This window comes from Panthera pardus, unplaced genomic scaffold, assembly GCF_024362965.1.
Source record: "Panthera pardus isolate Hobbes unplaced genomic scaffold, ASM2436296v1 HiC_scaffold_6, whole genome shotgun sequence".
In the NCBI taxonomy this organism is placed as follows: Eukaryota; Metazoa; Chordata; class Mammalia; order Carnivora; family Felidae; genus Panthera; species Panthera pardus.
Genome location: NW_026526991.1, coordinates 89120266 through 89137968, shown reverse-complemented (window position 1 = coordinate 89137968; position 17703 = coordinate 89120266). Strand labels below are relative to the sequence as shown.

The 17703-nt window shown below is 36.6% G+C and overlaps 1 protein-coding gene across 21 annotated transcripts in view; it reads left to right on the top strand.

The window, feature by feature from the left end:
• Window positions 1-17703, top strand: part of PLEKHA5 (pleckstrin homology domain containing A5) — a 240420-nt gene that overhangs the window by 115631 nt on the left and 107086 nt on the right. The window contains exon 1 of one of the 21 annotated variants that reach the window (XM_053895173.1): window positions 8782-8906. The exons of the other annotated variants lie outside the window; for them this stretch is intronic. Within the exon in view, the coding sequence (XP_053751148.1) occupies window positions 8872-8906 (35 nt within the window). The 5' untranslated portion in view covers window positions 8782-8871. Of the gene's footprint in view, window positions 1-8781; window positions 8907-17703 lie in introns of those variants that run through there. 21 annotated transcript variants of the gene reach the window in all.

The window sequence follows — 17703 nt, the reverse complement described above, 5'->3', positions numbered from 1 at the left end:
TCAGTCATGTGGGGTCTTGTTGGTTGTCAGGGCAGTTAATGCTTGAGGGGGTGGTTTCAGTTCCCATCACAAGATGCTTTGCACATTGGGTCTTGTGCCGGAGTTCAAAGATAAGAAGAACTTAATCAGTTAGAAAGTACAGACTGAGGTCAAAATGGAGGTAAAGTCCTTTTTCAATGTAATCTCCTGACAAAGGGACAACTAAGGAAGTCAGTTACTTTCATTGAGTTAGTTGTAGATATAAAAGTATCTCTTAGTTCCCAAGGCTATGTCTGGATCATGAGTCTCCACAATGTATTCTGTCATGTTCCATGGTAGTAAAACTTTTAAAAAAACATGCATGTTTTCTTGCCTTCTTTCAAGAGAGTAAGCATGAGTTTCTTATTGGGCAAGTCAAGCCAACACACAAAAGCAGCTGTTGACTGTAAAAAAACAAAAAACAAAAGAGCCAGCTATTTTACCAGCAAAATGAGTTTATTCGGGAGTAGCAGAAGATTATAATTCAGGACAAGCTGAGTATGGCAAACCATAGGCAAGTGTGGAGAACAGAGAAGGGCTTGCTTTTATGAAAGAAAGGAGGCAGCCAGGAGGGGCTGAAGAGTTCTGGGTGGTGACAACTTCTCACTGGCTGAGTGTGGCAGTTTCTCATTGGCTGAGCTGTTGATGGGCAAGGAGAAATTCTTTGTACTGCTGGGGCATGTAAAGTCAGCTTCTTCCTGGGCACTTGGGTGGCTCAGTCAGTTAAGCCTGACTTTGGCTGAGGTCATTATCTCACTGTTCGTGGGTTCAATCCCTGCATCGGGCTCTGTGCTAACAGCTAAGAGCCTGAATTCTACTTCAGATTCTGTGTCTTCCTCTCTCTCTACCCCTCCCTGCTCACGCTCTGTCTCTCTCTCTCTCAAAAATAAATAAAACATTAAAAGAAAAATTTCTAAGCCACAATAAATAAAACATTAAAAGAAAATTTTTTTAAGTAAGCTTCCTCCTATTGGGGATGTGAGTGGTAGTGCATGAGAGCTCCCCCTTCAGGGCTTCCTGACATTTTAAATGAAATTTCCTCTATTTTCACAAAACCATTATAGTTTCTTTGAGACTATCTTTTTATGATAATGAAACTGGTAACATTGTCATATGTTTGATTTTATTCTTTCATCAAAAACAGGCTGTCTTCTAAGCAGATGGTTCAAGTGTAGAATTGACTTAGTTACTTGGATAATAGATGCTTTGTTAGTAAATCAGGCTCTGTAGAAAACCAGTTAGATTTTAAAATTTCTTTCAGAATGAAAATCAATAGATATGTAGATAGAATATAAGTTACAAACTATCATACAAAAATATGTATTCATCCAGAGTTGAAATAGAACCTAGGCAAGGAAGCTAGAGCTTAGCTAAATTTATATTTATTTTCTTGCTCCTATAACTTGGTTGTTGATCTTTATTTCATAGTCATCAACATGTTCCTAAGTCTGAATTTCTTTATTGTGCTAGAATTTCAGATTATTTTTCATAAAACACAAGTACTTCCAATTTCCTATTAGTTACCATTGCACACTTAAGTACAAAATTAGTAAATTGAAAGTTAGCATCATTTGTTTCTTGCACACATATACTTTGACTTGGAATTTTTCTAGAATTGTAATGGTTAAGGTGAAAATGTAGTTAAAGATTCCAGAGCCCATTAAATTCACCACTCAAAATTCAGTTTTTTTTTTCCTATCAAGTGAAATTGTCTTCAGAGATGAGTTCACATATTCAAAGGAGATATAAATATAACCAGACATCTCACTTTTAGCTGAGAAGTTGATATGTCACGTGATAATAGGAAAAGGGAAGAAAGATGATCAGTTTTAATGGCCCTATCATTGTTGCCTTTTAAATTCTTTCACTTTGGTTTGTATTTGCTTATATAAATGAACTTACTAGAGTCAGTCTGCTCTCCATGGGTATACACTTTCTGTTTATTGTGCAAAATAGTTTATATACACCCCTATTGGCATATTCTTTGAGATGTAAATATGCATGATTGAATATTTTACTGGTTATGCTAATTGTTCCAGATACGTACTGGCGCTATCCGAGTGAGGGAGATTGAGGGAAACTTCTCAGGATGCAACATTTGAGCTGGACCTAAATCCTATAAACTGATGAGGTACACAAGTTATGACAGTTCAGAAGGAGGAACTGTGGCTATCAGTCTCACGCAAAGGAGGAACTGTGGCTATCAATCTCACGCAAAAAGTGGAAAGAATTTAGAAAGGATTAGATGAAATAAAAGGGAGTATAAAATGGCTAAGTCATCATCTTATTAAACTGGCTTTCAAGGACCAAACTTGTTAATTGATGACCTAAGAACTGGACATTTTCAAATTAGAAGGCTGAGTCCTGTTAGCAAGTATATTTTAATAGCTACCACTCCCTGGGGAAGAAGATCCTAGTGGTACAAAGGACTTTCATTATAATTGGTCCCTTCCTAAGCAGGTGTTTATGGATTAATTTGATTCTTAAATCATTTGGCTCTTCCACTTTTTCTGAATTTGCTGTGTTGTGAAATTTTAGCTCTAATAGAAAACGAAGATGATAACATAGAACAACGCTTGGCCTTTTCTTGGGTAGTAAGTTGAGAATATCTAAAACTGCTAATGTCAGTGTTGTTAACCTTAAAAATAAAAGCTGCCAGTTATTTTACCAGTAAAAAAAAAAAATGGGTTTATTTTGGAATTTAAAAAAAATTGCAATCTAGGACAAACAAGCTGCAGAAAAACCAGGCAACAAAGGAGAGGTATGCTTTGTTGGGAAGAGTGTTATAAACTAAAGTCCATTGGAACAACCTAGGAGTAGGAAGTATAGTAGCTTTTCATTGGCTGAGCTGTTGGGGTTAGTGGAGGGAGATAAAGAAAGACTCTCTTCCTCCACTGAAGTAGTAGAGTAGTGTCTACTTGCAAGGCCAAGTCCATCTGTTTCTGTTGGGTATGCAATTGACCAGGAGTGGTAGTGTCAGTGAGCCCTCTTGCTTAAACTATAGACCCTAACAGGTGAAACCAGAAATAGACAAGGCAACTTCACAACTCATGCTCTGAAACCCATTGTTCTTTTTTCTTATTGTTCTGTTTCTGTCAGACTTTCTTGAGGCATTGACGAAGACATTTTGCAGTGACCACAGCATTACAGCCACCAGGCCAGAAAAGCTCTGATAGCAGCAGAATGCCTAGAAAACCACACTCAGCCCAACCCTTTCCCTGCCCATGATCATGGGCAGAACACACACTGACCTCGCCACCTCTCACCCATGATCACAGGTTCCCTGCCTACTCTCTTGCATGTACCCCTGCTCCCAACCTCTCCTTATAAAAATCTAGGTGTCCATATTGCCAGCAGAGGTGGTTGTTATGGCTTGAGCCTGCCGCCTTCTCTGGCTGCCAGCATCTAAAATAAATTTCTCCCTTTCTCTTTTTCAAACGCTCATCTTATGAGCTATTGCCTTCTCTTGTAACGGGTTTGTCTTGAGTTTGTTCGACAACAGTGTTGGCAAACCCAGCCAGGAGCTATGCTTTCAATATGTTCAGCCTCCTCAGGATCCCCGGAACAGAGCAGTTGGCCACACGGTGCACAAGGGCTTACCCATTCAAATCCTGAGTTAGCAGCAATGATAGATGGTTTAGTAACAGTAGGACATGGTGCCCAGTGCCAAAACCTCCTGACTCCATTTTAGTGAGGATTCCCATTACTAATTTTCACAGTGTTCAATGATGATAACTTAGTGTTTAGAAGAAGTTGTTGGCCTGGGATCTCTGTCAGGCTATCTTTGGGTGTTAGTGTTTAATTTCTGTGAGTTTGATTCACTCTCTACCTGATTACTGCCTTTTAACAGAAGCTAATAAAGATATTTGAGAGAGATCCTCGTATTTGCGAATTTTAATGTACTTTTCTAATGAGTGCACTTTGGTGTTTCTCTTTAAGTCATGAAGATATGGTATAGTGCCAAGATAAATGAATTTGCAAATTTGGGAGAAAGCAAAAGGAGGCTGTTGGTATTCTTACTTTACTTTTTTGTAACTGCATATGAATACTGTGATATATGTAATAAATATATCTGGGGGGCGCCTGGGTGGCTCAGTCGGTTAAGCATCCCACTTCAGCTCAGGTCCTGATCTCACGGTTTGTCAGTTTGAGCCCCACATTGAGGATTCTGGTCTTCCTCTCTCTCTCTGCTCCTCCCCCACTTGCTCCTTATCTCTCTCTCTCAAAATAAATAAAACATAAAAAAAAAATTGTTATCTAGGGGCACCTGGATGGCTCAGTTAGTTAAGCATCTGACTCTTGATTTCTCCTCAGGTCATGAGATATCCAGCCCCATGTTGGGCTCTGTGCAGCCTGCTTAAGATTCTCTCCCCCTCTCCCTTGACCCCTCTCCCCACTCACACTCTCTCTTTCTCTCAAAATAAATAAATAAACAAAATAAAGATTGTTACCTAAAGTGGAGTAAGTCTTGTGGGACAGAGCCCTTAACCTGTGTGTTCTAACATGTCTCCAGGTACACGGTGTCAGAATTGAGTTAAATGCTTAGTGGTGTTGGAAAAAACACACATCAGAAACAAGCATTTGTGGCCTTCTCAATGTCCTAGTATTTTTCTGATCTGAAAGATTTATATTACTGACTAAAATTTATATTGTAAGTATATATTATATACTGACTATATATTTATATTACTGACTAAAAATCAGTAGTCAACTGATAGAACATTAGAGTACTTTCTGTTACTTAGCACTATTAGTATGTGCAAAAGAGATTAGTAGATTTGTTTCTCAACCATTAAGAGGACTTCTCCTTTGGGTGTTAGTGATGAGTAAATTGGCACCAAATTATGGAGACAGTTGTGTGCTGGTTTGAGTCGTTTGGAATTAAGCTTGTTTTGCAAAGTGAAGGCTGGTGATAAGAAAATGTTGGGGTTCGAAAGTGAATGGTCAAGAAAGAATTCTTGAGGCGTCTTTGCAAAAAGTGTGGTTTTATTAAAGCACGGGGACAGGACCCAAGGGGCAGAAAGAGGTGCACTGGGGTTGTGAGGGGTGGCAGATTATATACTTTCAAGTATATACGTTCAAGTTGGGAGGAAGTTAGGAATAGCGTTAAATCCCTAAGGAATTTGGAAGTAAGGTTTCCAGGACCTTAGAGGAAATCGTCATTTGCTACTGTCTAATCATGAGATCCTTCAGATGTATATAAATGGGCATTTGCTTGGAGGATGATTGCTAACATTATCTTGGGGCGGGAGGTGGGGGGGGGGGCGCGGGGGTGGTTAGAGATAAAGGAAGTTTCCAAAGAAATTATTATATGTTAAAAGAGACTTACAGGATCCTGGAGGTCGGGCTAATGTTAAGCCAAGGTTACCTTTGCCCTTAGCAAAGTATTGACATCAAGGACTTGTCAGTGGTCTGTAAGTTGTAAGGAAATTTAATTTTTTTCTTTTGCCTTTGTTCTCACATCAGCTGGGAACCAGGTTACATAAGTTAAGATAAAGGGTGACATTTCCAAGAAGTGAGTAGTCAAGAGTTTTAATTGCCACTGAGAAGTGAAGTTAAATGAAAAAATTAGATTCCTCACAATTGAATCTTTAGTCATTATCACAAACATCCCTAAAGAATATACTGAAACACATTATTTGGTGGCGAATGTTTTGGAAACTCTTGTTGGACTTTCTTCTGTAGCTTTTTATGAGTCATGCCCTATAGCATAGAGATACATGAAAAGGGAGTCAGGATTAATTGAGATTTAAGATTTCCTACTGGTTTAAAGAAGTTTATTACCTCTGACATAGTAGTGGGACATATATCCACAGTCTGCCTCAGCTTCCTTTTCTAAAATGTGGTTTGGGCAGAATTGAGAAAACCAAACTAGATATCACTGACATTTAGGAAAAGCAGGACAGAATCTTATAAGGCATTTGGGAGAATTGCCTTTTTGGTATGCATTTTTTCCCCTTAAATGAATAGTTTCTCTGTTAATTAGGCACCAGTGTAAAATTTAGATTAATCTTAAATTTGTACTTTTACAACTACTGCTACCGCTAACTGAAATCTCCTCTTGAAATAGTTTGGCCAGCTGTCATTTACTTTGTTAAGCCTTTTCCAGATTCCCCCAGGCATTTAGCCACTTCCTCTTCTGTGCTCTGCAAATCAGGTTATGGTATAATGATCTGTTTACAGCTCTCTTTTCCCTATTAAACTGTCAGTTCTACGCTGTTATGGCCTTAAGAGGAGGGACCTTTTTCCCTCTTTATCCCTGTGGAAGTCCTTCTGTAAGCTGTGATTGGGGCAGGGGGAAGCCAAGCTTCCCAGGTTCTAGAGAAATTGCACAGGGTGCTGGCAACTTCATAAACCAAACACTTGGTCGATTTGTTAGTTCTCAATATTCCTGTTAATCTTCCGGAATCTTGACAGATCTCTGCTGCTGCATTATTATTGTTTTCCCCCTGGCAGCCATATGCAGAACCACCATGCCACTGTGATTCTATAAACATGTTACAGAAATGTTTGCCATTGCATAGGATAATTTTATAGCATATACAACAATGAATACATCTAAACCAAATCTGCTAGAATAATATAAAACTTTCTTCTCAGCATTTTTAGAGATGTTTTGTTATAAGTAGCCTGATAATGAGAATAGTTGAAGGCTTTATTATATAATAATAATAATACATTGTTTGGTTTGGGAGTAGGACTATAAGTTTAATACATTTCAATCTCCATATATTTTTTGTTTATAGGTTGTTACTATTTGTGTCATTTAAAAGGGGCTATAGAACTTTTCAGCACTGTGAGAAAAGTGGTTGACTTTGATGTTTTCAAGAATGGGTTTTGTTTTCTTTCCTTGTGTGAAAAATTTAAATTTAATTGAGACCAGCAAAACCTTCACTTTGAAAAAATGGGAAAGATCGTGAATCACTACTTTTCTAAAACATATGCAAACCCTTCTGGTTATAGCAAACTGTGTTGGCTTGCTTGTCTATATTTCAAGCTACATGATGAAACAATTTTGTTTTCTCAACTTGAGATGTTATTTTTAATTTTTGCTGTAGCAGTTTCATATGAAAGGAGTGTTTTCAGCGCCAATTACGTTACACTCTAGATTTAGTTGTAAGACAACTCACAACTAAGGTCACTGAACATTTTTATGTCATTAGCACTCTAACAAGGTATTTACAACATGTTTTATAAAATGGTGTGTTCATGTACTCCGTTAAGAAATCCCCATTTTGGGCGAAGGGTATGAAATGCAGAACAAATATGGTCGGTCATTAAATATGAGATAACAATTAAACACTTACTTTGTGGTAAGCACTGTTCCAGTTGCTTGGGACGATTTTCCTCATATAATTCTCACAAAAATCCCATGAAGATTAAATTGTTATCTGTATTTTCTATATAAGGGAATGGAAGCATAGAGAAGCAAAGTAATTTGCCTGTGCCCAGAAAAAGAGCTTGACTACTGTCTCTGACTCCATGGCCAGGTGCTTGTGACCAGGAAGCTGGACCGCCTCCTGTGAGGATGGGCATACAAAGAAAAGACTTGACCTCACTTGCAGTTAAAACACAAGCACACACAATTAGAACTGTGTGATTGTTTGTATATTCTATTAGGTTCGGAAAGAAGAAAAGTAATTGTCAATACCCAGTTTGTGGGGAAAGGAGAAACCTAATGCATTGAAATACAAATACATATTGTTACCCCTTTTTGGAGGACGAAACATGTAAATGTTGAAAGTACGCACATAGTTTGACCTGTTTGCCCCACTTCTAAGAATTATCCTGTGTAGCTAAACACAAGAAAACACGAAGATGTCTGGACAGTTAATATTACTGTTTATAATAATAAAAAATTAATAATAAAGTGTTCTGTAGGAATCAGGTTTGCATAATTATGATGGGCAGCCATCAAAAAAGGAAGAGTTAAGAGTATATTTATTGACATGGGAAACTGTCCGTGGCATATTGTTGAATGAAAAAAGTAGGTTGCAAACAACATATGTAGTTTGATTTTCTTATATTGAAATCTGTATACGTATACAAACTCTGGTCTACCAGAATTTAAACAATTGGTATCTTGACTGCTAGATAGTATAATTTAGTGATCAAATACATAGGCTGTAGAGACACTCTATCTGGGTTTGAGTCCTGCTCTGTCGCCTAATAGCGCTGTTCCATAACTATTCTGGGGTCTCACATTCTTTAGTAAAATGAAGAACTTCTATTGTTGGGTTATGAGGCTCAGATGAGTTTATAAAGTGATTGACATAGTAAATGATCAATAAATCTAAGCAGCTATTATCATTTTTGGGTAGTGGAACACCAGGTAATTTTAGCTTTCTTTATGCCTTTTTATTGCTTGAATTTTTGAAATAAGTATGTATCAACTTTGGAAACAACAACAAAAAATGTTTTTAGAGGAGTCGTTTAAATTGGTATGCTCACAGTTTTAACAGGAAATGTCTATTTATTTTGAGCTAAGGTTATTTAAAATTACTCACGGCATGTTTTCTTCAAGAGCTGTTTGTAACCATATATGCTGATATTTTACCCTATGATGTATGTCAACTTTAAAGAGAATTGAAATCATATTTCACTCTTATGGCTGGAAGGCATGCATAATCACAACAGCTTCCTCCTGGAGAAGCTGCCTGAATTTGTGGCTGCATTTGACATGTTGGTGCGTGACGTCAGTCTGGTGTCAGACTTGCAGAGTGGCAGACCAGCCTGACAGCCACAGTGCATTTCCTTAGTGCTTCGTCCCTACAGTGTTCATTTGGGAGCAGCTCAAAGACAAAAGGAGTGGAGTCTGATTTTTATTCCCGTATCCTTTTTGGCTATAGTTGAATGTCTGTTCACAAATGTGATTTTGATGAAGGCTGGTGAGTATTTCTTGTTACTTTTATGTATTAATAATAAATAAGTCATGGCTAAATGAGCATTAGTTAGGACTTTTTTCTCCGCTCACAATCCTGTGGTAAATAATCTTTGTAGCCCTAGTGCCAGGCACAGTGCCTAGTGTAAAAAATTGACATAAATATTTCTATAACCAAAGTGTTGTATTTTTGTAACAATGTAAATACTGTACATCATTAGGTTTTCAAATGACTTGGGTATTTTAAAATGTAATCTTCCTTTTAGTCTATCCTTAACTTTAAACTACATAAACATGTAGTGGTTGCATGTTGCTTTAAAGCCCAATAATTTTCATTAAAATTTTTAAGTTTATCTTGTCTATTTTTTAACTTACTTGGAAGAGAAGCTTGTATATATTTTTTTGTTCCTTAAAGAGAACTAAATGAACAATTCTCAGAAATTCCTGTGGAGATGTTAACAGTATTCATTACATAATGTTTTTATTAGCATGTATATTAATACTAGCTTAAACTAATTAACAGTTGGTTGAAGCTGCTTCTATTTATTTAAGTTTTTAATTATTTGGTCTGTTTCAGTAATGTGATTCAAAACAGGAATCTTCATTAACCTAAAATTTGAAAGCAATATAATGGTAGGAAATTATTATAGACAGTATTTTGGCATTTAAAGAAACAAAGTTACTACTGCAATTGGCTATAAAGGCTGGGCAACATGTCTTTAAAGATTTATTTCTTACTAACAATATTCATGCTTCTTTGAATTTCACTATGTATATTGATTTACTTGTTTTGAAACCATTAATTTAAGGAGTAGATTAGGTTGGGCAAGACTTTTTTTGTCTGTAGCTATTTTGCTTATAATTCTCTTATCCACTGTGAGGAGATGAATAATATTTTAATATCATACTATTTATATAGTAAAAACTGAAGCCTTTAAAGTCTTTTACTTTTTTACATTTTGCCATTTCTGGTATAATTCTTTTTATGCGGGTTTAGTAGCAGCCTTGTGTTTTCAAGGTTTTTTTAGAAGAATTTTCCAATAAAGTTTACTCTTAAAGAACAGGCACCATCTGCTTTTTAAGTCTAGTTGAAGCAAGAGCAATATGGAAATTCTTAATATTTTAAATATTTTCACATCAATTTACTGAAACAAAGAATAAGACTCCTTGTATACATTTTTGTGTGAATTACGTAAGTATTGAAAGGAAATTATCTACGTCATCTTTTTATTTGTGAATGTGCAAAAATACCAGACTTGAGGAATTTGCAATAACTGCCTCATACATGACTCCTAGTACATTATACTTCTATATTTGGAAGCAGAGAAATACAGAAGTAGGGTCTCAAGTTCATTTTATTTGATTTGACGGCCTTAATTCACAATTCACAGTTTTTCCCTTGAGTTGCAAGATTTTCAGCTGGAAGCTGAAAATTCTGCCCAAAGCCAGAAAATTTAAGTATATGGAGCACTCATGAATATTTTTATTCCCTTTAAAATTTTATCTTGAATCCACTTAAAATATTTTAACATGTTTTTAAAATAGCCTGTGTGTTAAACTTAATCAGAAAGTTACAGTAGTCACAATGAATTATAATATATTCAGTATACATATTAAACAAAGATGTTTTTGAGGCGTTATGACATCAGAGGTCATTGGCCTAAATGCTACTAAAGTTGAAGGGAAGTTACTTAAACTTCTTTGTATGAACAGGAAATTAAATCTGGCCAAAAAGGAGGGGTCAGGGGAAGATGAGCAGAACTGCAGGGGGAAATAACCTGAAACTGACATAAAAGTTTTACTGAAATCTAAAGCTGTAGAGAATAAAGTACTTGTCTGTTTTCTAATGAATAGGTATGCTTTAAGGAACTCTTTCCATCAGTATTGAAGCCTGATGGAAAAATACAATTGCGCCATTCTTTAAGTTTGAAATTTAGCATAGTAAAACTCAGATGAAATCATATTCTTGAAGTTACTAATAGTATTAAACTGTATTTTTGTTTTCTAGGGGCATACAGTACAAAATCTTGCGCATAATCGATGCCTAATAAATATTTGACTATCATAAATGAATTGATTAAGCAAGTTAAATGAATGAGGAGACCCCCTTGATCCTTGTATTGGAGAGATTTCATTTTCACTCTGATAATGCAAACCTACTAGTTAGCAAACCAACTAATAGGATACCATGACCTGTACTCTGTTAGAAGGAACTGTATCTCGGGAGTACAGTACCTGCCAAGTCCATAGCCAGCAGTGGCCACTGGATTTCATTGGTGGCTCTACTTATTGTATCTATCTCTATTGTAGGAAGTGAGCCTTACCCCTGCTATTCTGGGTCAGATTTCTATCCCACCTCATCTGTACGTGAGAAATTTCTCGGTACTCAGGGATAATAATTTGTTGACTAAATGGAGCCTTAATTAAGTGCTGTGTGCGTCACAAGTGCGTTGAACCTTTTCAGAGTTATAAAAAATATATTTGCTCCTAGGAGTAGAGGAAATACATTGCTTCAAAACGTGTATGCTAAATGTTTTATGTGTAAGTGTGTTGTTACTCAAAGCCTAGATTTTCTGCCCCATTTCTGTATCCCCTCTTTTCAGTATGTGCTACACTCTCACCACATCTGACTACTCTTGCTGATCCTCAAGCTCAGTTCAAATGGCACCCATTTCTGTGACATCTTCCCTGCTCTTTCCCTTCTAAGCAAGATCAATCCCTAATTGGTCTCCCCTTTATATTTTGATTATGGTTATATTACTCTTCCTGTTTCTTTATTTATATTATCATTAAGGCTGTGTCACCAGTGCCTGTGTCATATTGAATGAAGTATTTAAGTTACACAAAAATATAGCCATTTTGGAAGAAAAGCTACCTTTTGTTGTTGTTTATAAAATCTTTGTTTCATAGAAGTATCATTTGACTGGGTAGTAGTAACTACCTTTTTGTTCTTGAGGTGATTGCTCAGATAAAGCTCTTGTAGTATTAAAATGATGAAACACTGCAGTGAAGAAGAGTAAAATTCAGTAATTACTGATTTTTTTCCTGTTTGAATTGAGCTATCCTGTCAGTTTGACTATTGGGAAGAATGCTTCACCTACAGTAAAATAACTGGATCTTTTTTGAAATCATGTGGTTCTTTATGTGTAGGTTAGAGTTAGAATAACTTTTTAAAGTGGTATATGACCACACATAGAAGAAATAGTGCTTAAATTCAACTTTTTCTAATTTGTTGTTTGCTTCCTTACCAATGGTAGTAAACTTCTATTTAATGCATGTTACAATAAAACATTAGTAATTAGCATTCATTAGCAAGTAGTAGAGTTGTCTGAATTAATGCAATTCTATGTTTATATATATTGAGTATGGCATTGAATGCCACATTATTGCATTTAAATGCTAAGAATATTCTTTTTTTTTTTTTTTTAAGTTTATTGGAGCTCCTGGGTGGCTCAGTAGGTTAAGCGTCTAACTTCGGCTCAGGTCACGATCTCACAGTTCATGAGTTCACGCCCTGCATCAGGCTCTGTGCTGACAGCTTGGAGCCTGCAGCCTGCTTCGGATTCTGCGTCTGCCTCTCTCTTTACCCCTCCCCCACTCACACTCTGTCTCTCTCAAAAAAATAAAATGGTTAAAAAAAAAAAAAGTTTATTTATTTTGAGAGAGAGAGAACACATGAGAGCAGGGGAGGAGCAGAGAGGAGAGAGAGAGAGAAAATACAGGGCATCCCAAGAATATTCTGACTACTGAAATGTTTCTGAGTTGGAGTTCTGCTTAGTTTTATTTTAAAACTCCATTAGACTTCTGTAAATAAAACTTTTTTATACAAGTGACTCTAATTTTTCAAATAAGTATTCTTTTAAACTATAGGAGCACCTGGGTGGCTCAGCCGGTTAAGTGTCTGACTTTGGCTCAGGTCATGATCTTGTGGTCTGTGATCTCCCAGTTTGTAAGTTCAAGCCCTGCTTCTGGCTCTGTGCTGACAGCTCAGAGCCCAGAACCTGCTTCAAATTCTGTCTCCCTCTCTCTGCCCCTCCCCTGCTCATGCTTTCTCTCTCTCTCTCTCTCTCTCCCTCTCTCTCTCTCTCTCAAAAATAAATATTCAAAAATTTTTTTAAAAAATTAAACTACTTTAATATACCCTATGATCATTTTTTTGTTCCTATGTGTGGTATTACAGTTGCTTTTTGCATAGGTCATTCAACAGTAAACTTTAACCTCAGGTCAAATTATCAGGTTCCTCATTCATTAAATTATAGTCCTATACAAACCATTGTACTTTGTATTTAAGACAGAGCAGAGAGGAACTCCTGGGTGGCTCAGATAAGTGTGTGGCTTCAGTGCAGGTCATGATCTCACAGTTCATGGGTTCAAGCCCTATGTAGGGCTCTCTGCTGTCAGCACAGAGTCTGCTTCAGATCCTGTCTCCCTCTTTCTCACTGCCCCACCCCTGCATGCACTCTCCCGCACACGTGCACACGCACTCTCTCTGTCTCTCTCAGAAATAAACATTTTTTCAAAAGAAGAAAAAAGAGCAGAGAGCCAGCAACTTTGTAAAGCGAGGAAGTGACATCATTTTACTTTTCAAGAAATCTCTCCTAGAACATTCAAGTTTAGCTGCTATTTAGTGAGAACTTAGTTAGGTCCAGGTAATGTGTATTTGTGCTATCAAGTACTTTTTTCTTTTAAAAGTCCTATTGCATAGGGTTTATTATTGTTGTTTGGGTTTTAGTTCAAAAAAGAATTTAAGGCTCAGTGAGGAGGATGCTCTAAATAGGAGAGAGCCTAGTTAAAATGAGGTGAATTTGAATGTTGTTAAAAGACTCTTGGGGAGATAAGAGCCTAAACAAGGGCAGTGATGGAGATGTCTTTAGTTGTGTGTTCTCTAGGGTGATGTGTGGGTGACAGCCAGAAATGTCACCTGATTCTTGAATGTTTGACAGGAAATTACTTTGGTGGATTAGTGCATATATTTGAAGAATCCTATTTCTGTTCTCACCATTAAGTGCCATTTAACCTTGCCATTTAAAAGCTCCTTAAGAGTCACTCAGATGACTTACAAGTGAAAGAATTACCTAAATTATTTTAGGTATTTTTGCCTATAATGTGTTTTGTAATTCAAGTGTTTTGTATCAAGTGTTCTAAAAGGTAATGGTGCCATAACACTCAGGATATGTAGCAATTCTTAATGTGATAGACACATTTTGTCTATAACTAGCATGGAGTTAATTGAATTATTCTTGATGTTACTTCAAAAATTATTTAAATCTGTTAAAAAGTATTTATAGATTGTAAATGAACATGTTGGTGTTATTTAAGGTTTTGTTGAAAAGCTGGATTAGAAATTATCTACAAATAACCCAGAAGTAAAACAAATGAATTTGTATGTGAGCCTAATATTTTCAATTTTTTGTCTTTATTGTTCCTAGCCTATAATAATGTTTTCATATTTATACTTACAGCATTACATCGTGTTCATATTTTCCTACTGGGAAAAACAAGATACTCAGGTCCTGTTGGGTGCTTTTGTAAACCCATGCTTTACAGTTATTTGTACTTAAATTCTTTGGTACCTGTAATTGGGAATGTGAGGCAGTGTTTATGATTATGCTGTGATAATTTTATCTGAGCATCTAAGACTGGAAAATGATTCTGAAGCCTTAGAGAATAGGAAGATGGAAAAGAGATAGGGAATCTAAAATTAAATTGGAACTGGGAAGGTTTCATTATTCTGCTTCAGATAGATGTGGTCTTGGGGTGATGCCAGGCAGTGAGGCAGAAGGAGACAAGACGAGCAGCGAAGGAGGCTGTGTGTCACTGGTCTGTGGAAAAGGGGAAGGACCTCTGAGGAAAGTACAGTGTTGTGTTATGTTGTGTTGTGTTTTAGTACCATTGGGCAGAAACACAGAAGATGGAGGGCAGAACTGAAAAGTCTCATTGGCTGAGATAAGATTCAAGGCAGGGGCAGCTATTGAAAGTTGGGGATCTGAAAAGGACACAGCTCAGGCCTTGGGGCTGCCTCTTCCTCGCCTTGTCACTGTGTGACTTCTGACAGCTTTGTGAATCCTGTGAGCCTTAGTGTATGCATTTTGTAAAGTGAAGATAGTAACCTCAGAGGGTCTATGTGAGGATCGGTTGTCACATTTTAACCACAGGTGTGACAGCTGAGTGTGTGAGCAGCACTCACTGTCCTGCTCAAGTGGTAGCGATGATCAAGGTGATAATTTTGATACTTTTTGCTGAGAGTGAGGATCAATGAGGTACTCGCACCTAAGAAATCCTTTCTTTTTAACCCCCCAGAAATGGGAGACGATCCATTTGCTAAATGATGAGAGGAGAAAGGAGAGAAAGAGTTAAGACCTTAAGGAGATGGTGGGTAAATGAATCACTGAGGTTTGAGCAGGATGTCTGGAAGCAGTTAGTTCTTAAGTTAAAGGCAAATGGCATTTAGAAGAAATGCGGGGAAAGGAAACATATACTTTTCATGTTTTGCAAAAAAAAAAAAAAAAAAATTACACTCTTTTAGACTGCTAACTCAGTGGTTATCTCTTCACATAAGGTTCAAGAATTGAGTCTCAAGAAAAGGCAGGGCACTTATAGTGTGTTTCTCTTGTTCTTAAAACATTGCCTTTAACTGTGGGCACAGTTTTCCATGCCAACATATTTTCATTTTAAAAATAAATTGCAGACATAGTCATTGTGGTAGTCAGATTTCGACATAACATTTTCTCCTTTTTATTAAAAGAAAAATAAAATAGTTATCTGTATAAAACATTAACAAACTTAACATGTAACAGTATTTTTAAAATTTCTCTGAACTACCTTAGAACCAATTTAATAACTAAGTCACAACTACAAACATGTTTTCAGAACCTAATTTGAGACTCTTTGAGTCTCAAAGTGATAAGGCTGTATGATTTCTAGCAATAAAAGCTCTTCAATTTTAGAATAATCTGGAGAGTGTTATTGTCTAATAGTATACTGAAACCAAGGACAAATTGAGAATGTACAATACTCCATTTTGTGTTAAATAGAAGGATACTAAAAACAAAAGAGTCATAAATACACATATGAGCTGTTTGCTCTACAGCTTTCAGACTAATTTGGGAAATAAACAGCCTCCGTAGTTCCCACACCTCTTCCACCTTGCTCCCTTCTAACAACATTGTGAATATGTGGCACCTTTTATGCGTTGAGCCCTTGTAAAAATCCAAGTCATGGTACTGGCTTCGTTGCCAAACCTCTGTGATACCCTGTTTTTCTTATACTAAATTAAATCCTTCTTTCTTCCCCATAAGGGAAACACATGATTCAGAGCAAATCATATAAACGGGTTTGCATCTGAGTTTAGTAAGAGACAACCAAAATCTCTTCTGTGGAATAGTTTTCTAAAACCACATATTTTTTGTGCACAGTAGATAAATTTTCACTGTATTGCCACAGTTACACATATAAAACACTACTAAAGCTTACTTTGTCTAATGTATTATTACTCAGAAGAATTATATTGGTTGTTATTGACAATGTTAATAGCAGTTTTGATATTTATTTCTTAAAAAAAACAATAGATTTTATGTATTGAGCAGTCATTGAAATTATGCATGATACAAAAGCGTTGAAACTCACACACACACACACACACACACACACACACACACACACACAATAAGTATTCCCATAGGAGAAAATTGCAATACTAATAAATATCCAGAACATTGCTGTTAGTTGGCGAAAACATTAAAAAAAAATTCTGGCAACAAAAGCAAAAATAGTGGGACTAAATCAAACTAAAAAGCATTTGCACAACAAAATGAAAGAGCAATATAACAGGGGTGCCTGGGTGGCTCAGACAGTCAAGCATCTGACTTTTGGTTTCAGCTCAGGTCACAATCTCACAGTTTGTGGGTTTGAGTCCCGCATCAGGCTCTGAGCTGATGATGCAGAGCCTGCTTAGGATTCATATTCTCTCTCTCTCTCTCTCTCTCCCCCCCTCCCTCCCTCCCTCCCCCCACCCTCTCTTTCTTAATCTCCGCCCCCACTTCCCCTAAGCACTCTATATCTCAAAAAATAAATAAATAAAAATTTTAAAAAATGGCAGTCTACCAGGTGAGAGGAAATATTTGCAAATCATATATTTGATAAGGAGTTAATACCCAAAATATATAAAGAACTTTTACAACCCAATAGCAACTGATTTTTAAATCTTTTTTTCCCCTCTGTCTTTCTAAACCCCTATTGGGGTTTGTATATGAAATGTGCAATTTTGTGCATTTTATGCATGTACTTAGTGCATGGAGGGAGGTATTTCTTTAGCAATGTCATTGGCATCTTCCCTTAAAAGTGTTCTGCTGAGGGAAGACTAGCAATGTGGACTGAACACAAAATGCCTTGTTCCAATGACCCTGGAAAGGGACACAATACCAGCTTCCCCTATCTTCAGTGTGCTGCCATGTAGTTTAAATTATTCTTCATATAAAAGCACCTGTCACTGAGAGTTGACTCAAACCCAGTGAATTGCTCTGTTTTCACAACGAGGCTATAAGGAGTAATGTAGTTTATCAACTTTCCCTGTTCATGTAGGCTGCTAGAAAGCTCAGTACTGCTTAAAATGGTACAGCTTCACCCAGATTTTCTAGTACAGTTACCTACATGATGCATTATTTGGTTCATAAATACAAGGTTTGAAAAGAAATAAGGTAGAGTAGTAAGTATATTCCATCTCCAGCAGACATGTCTTTTTTAATTTGTTATTTATATAATCTGATAGAGACACAACGTTTTACACTCATTTATTCATCTTAAGA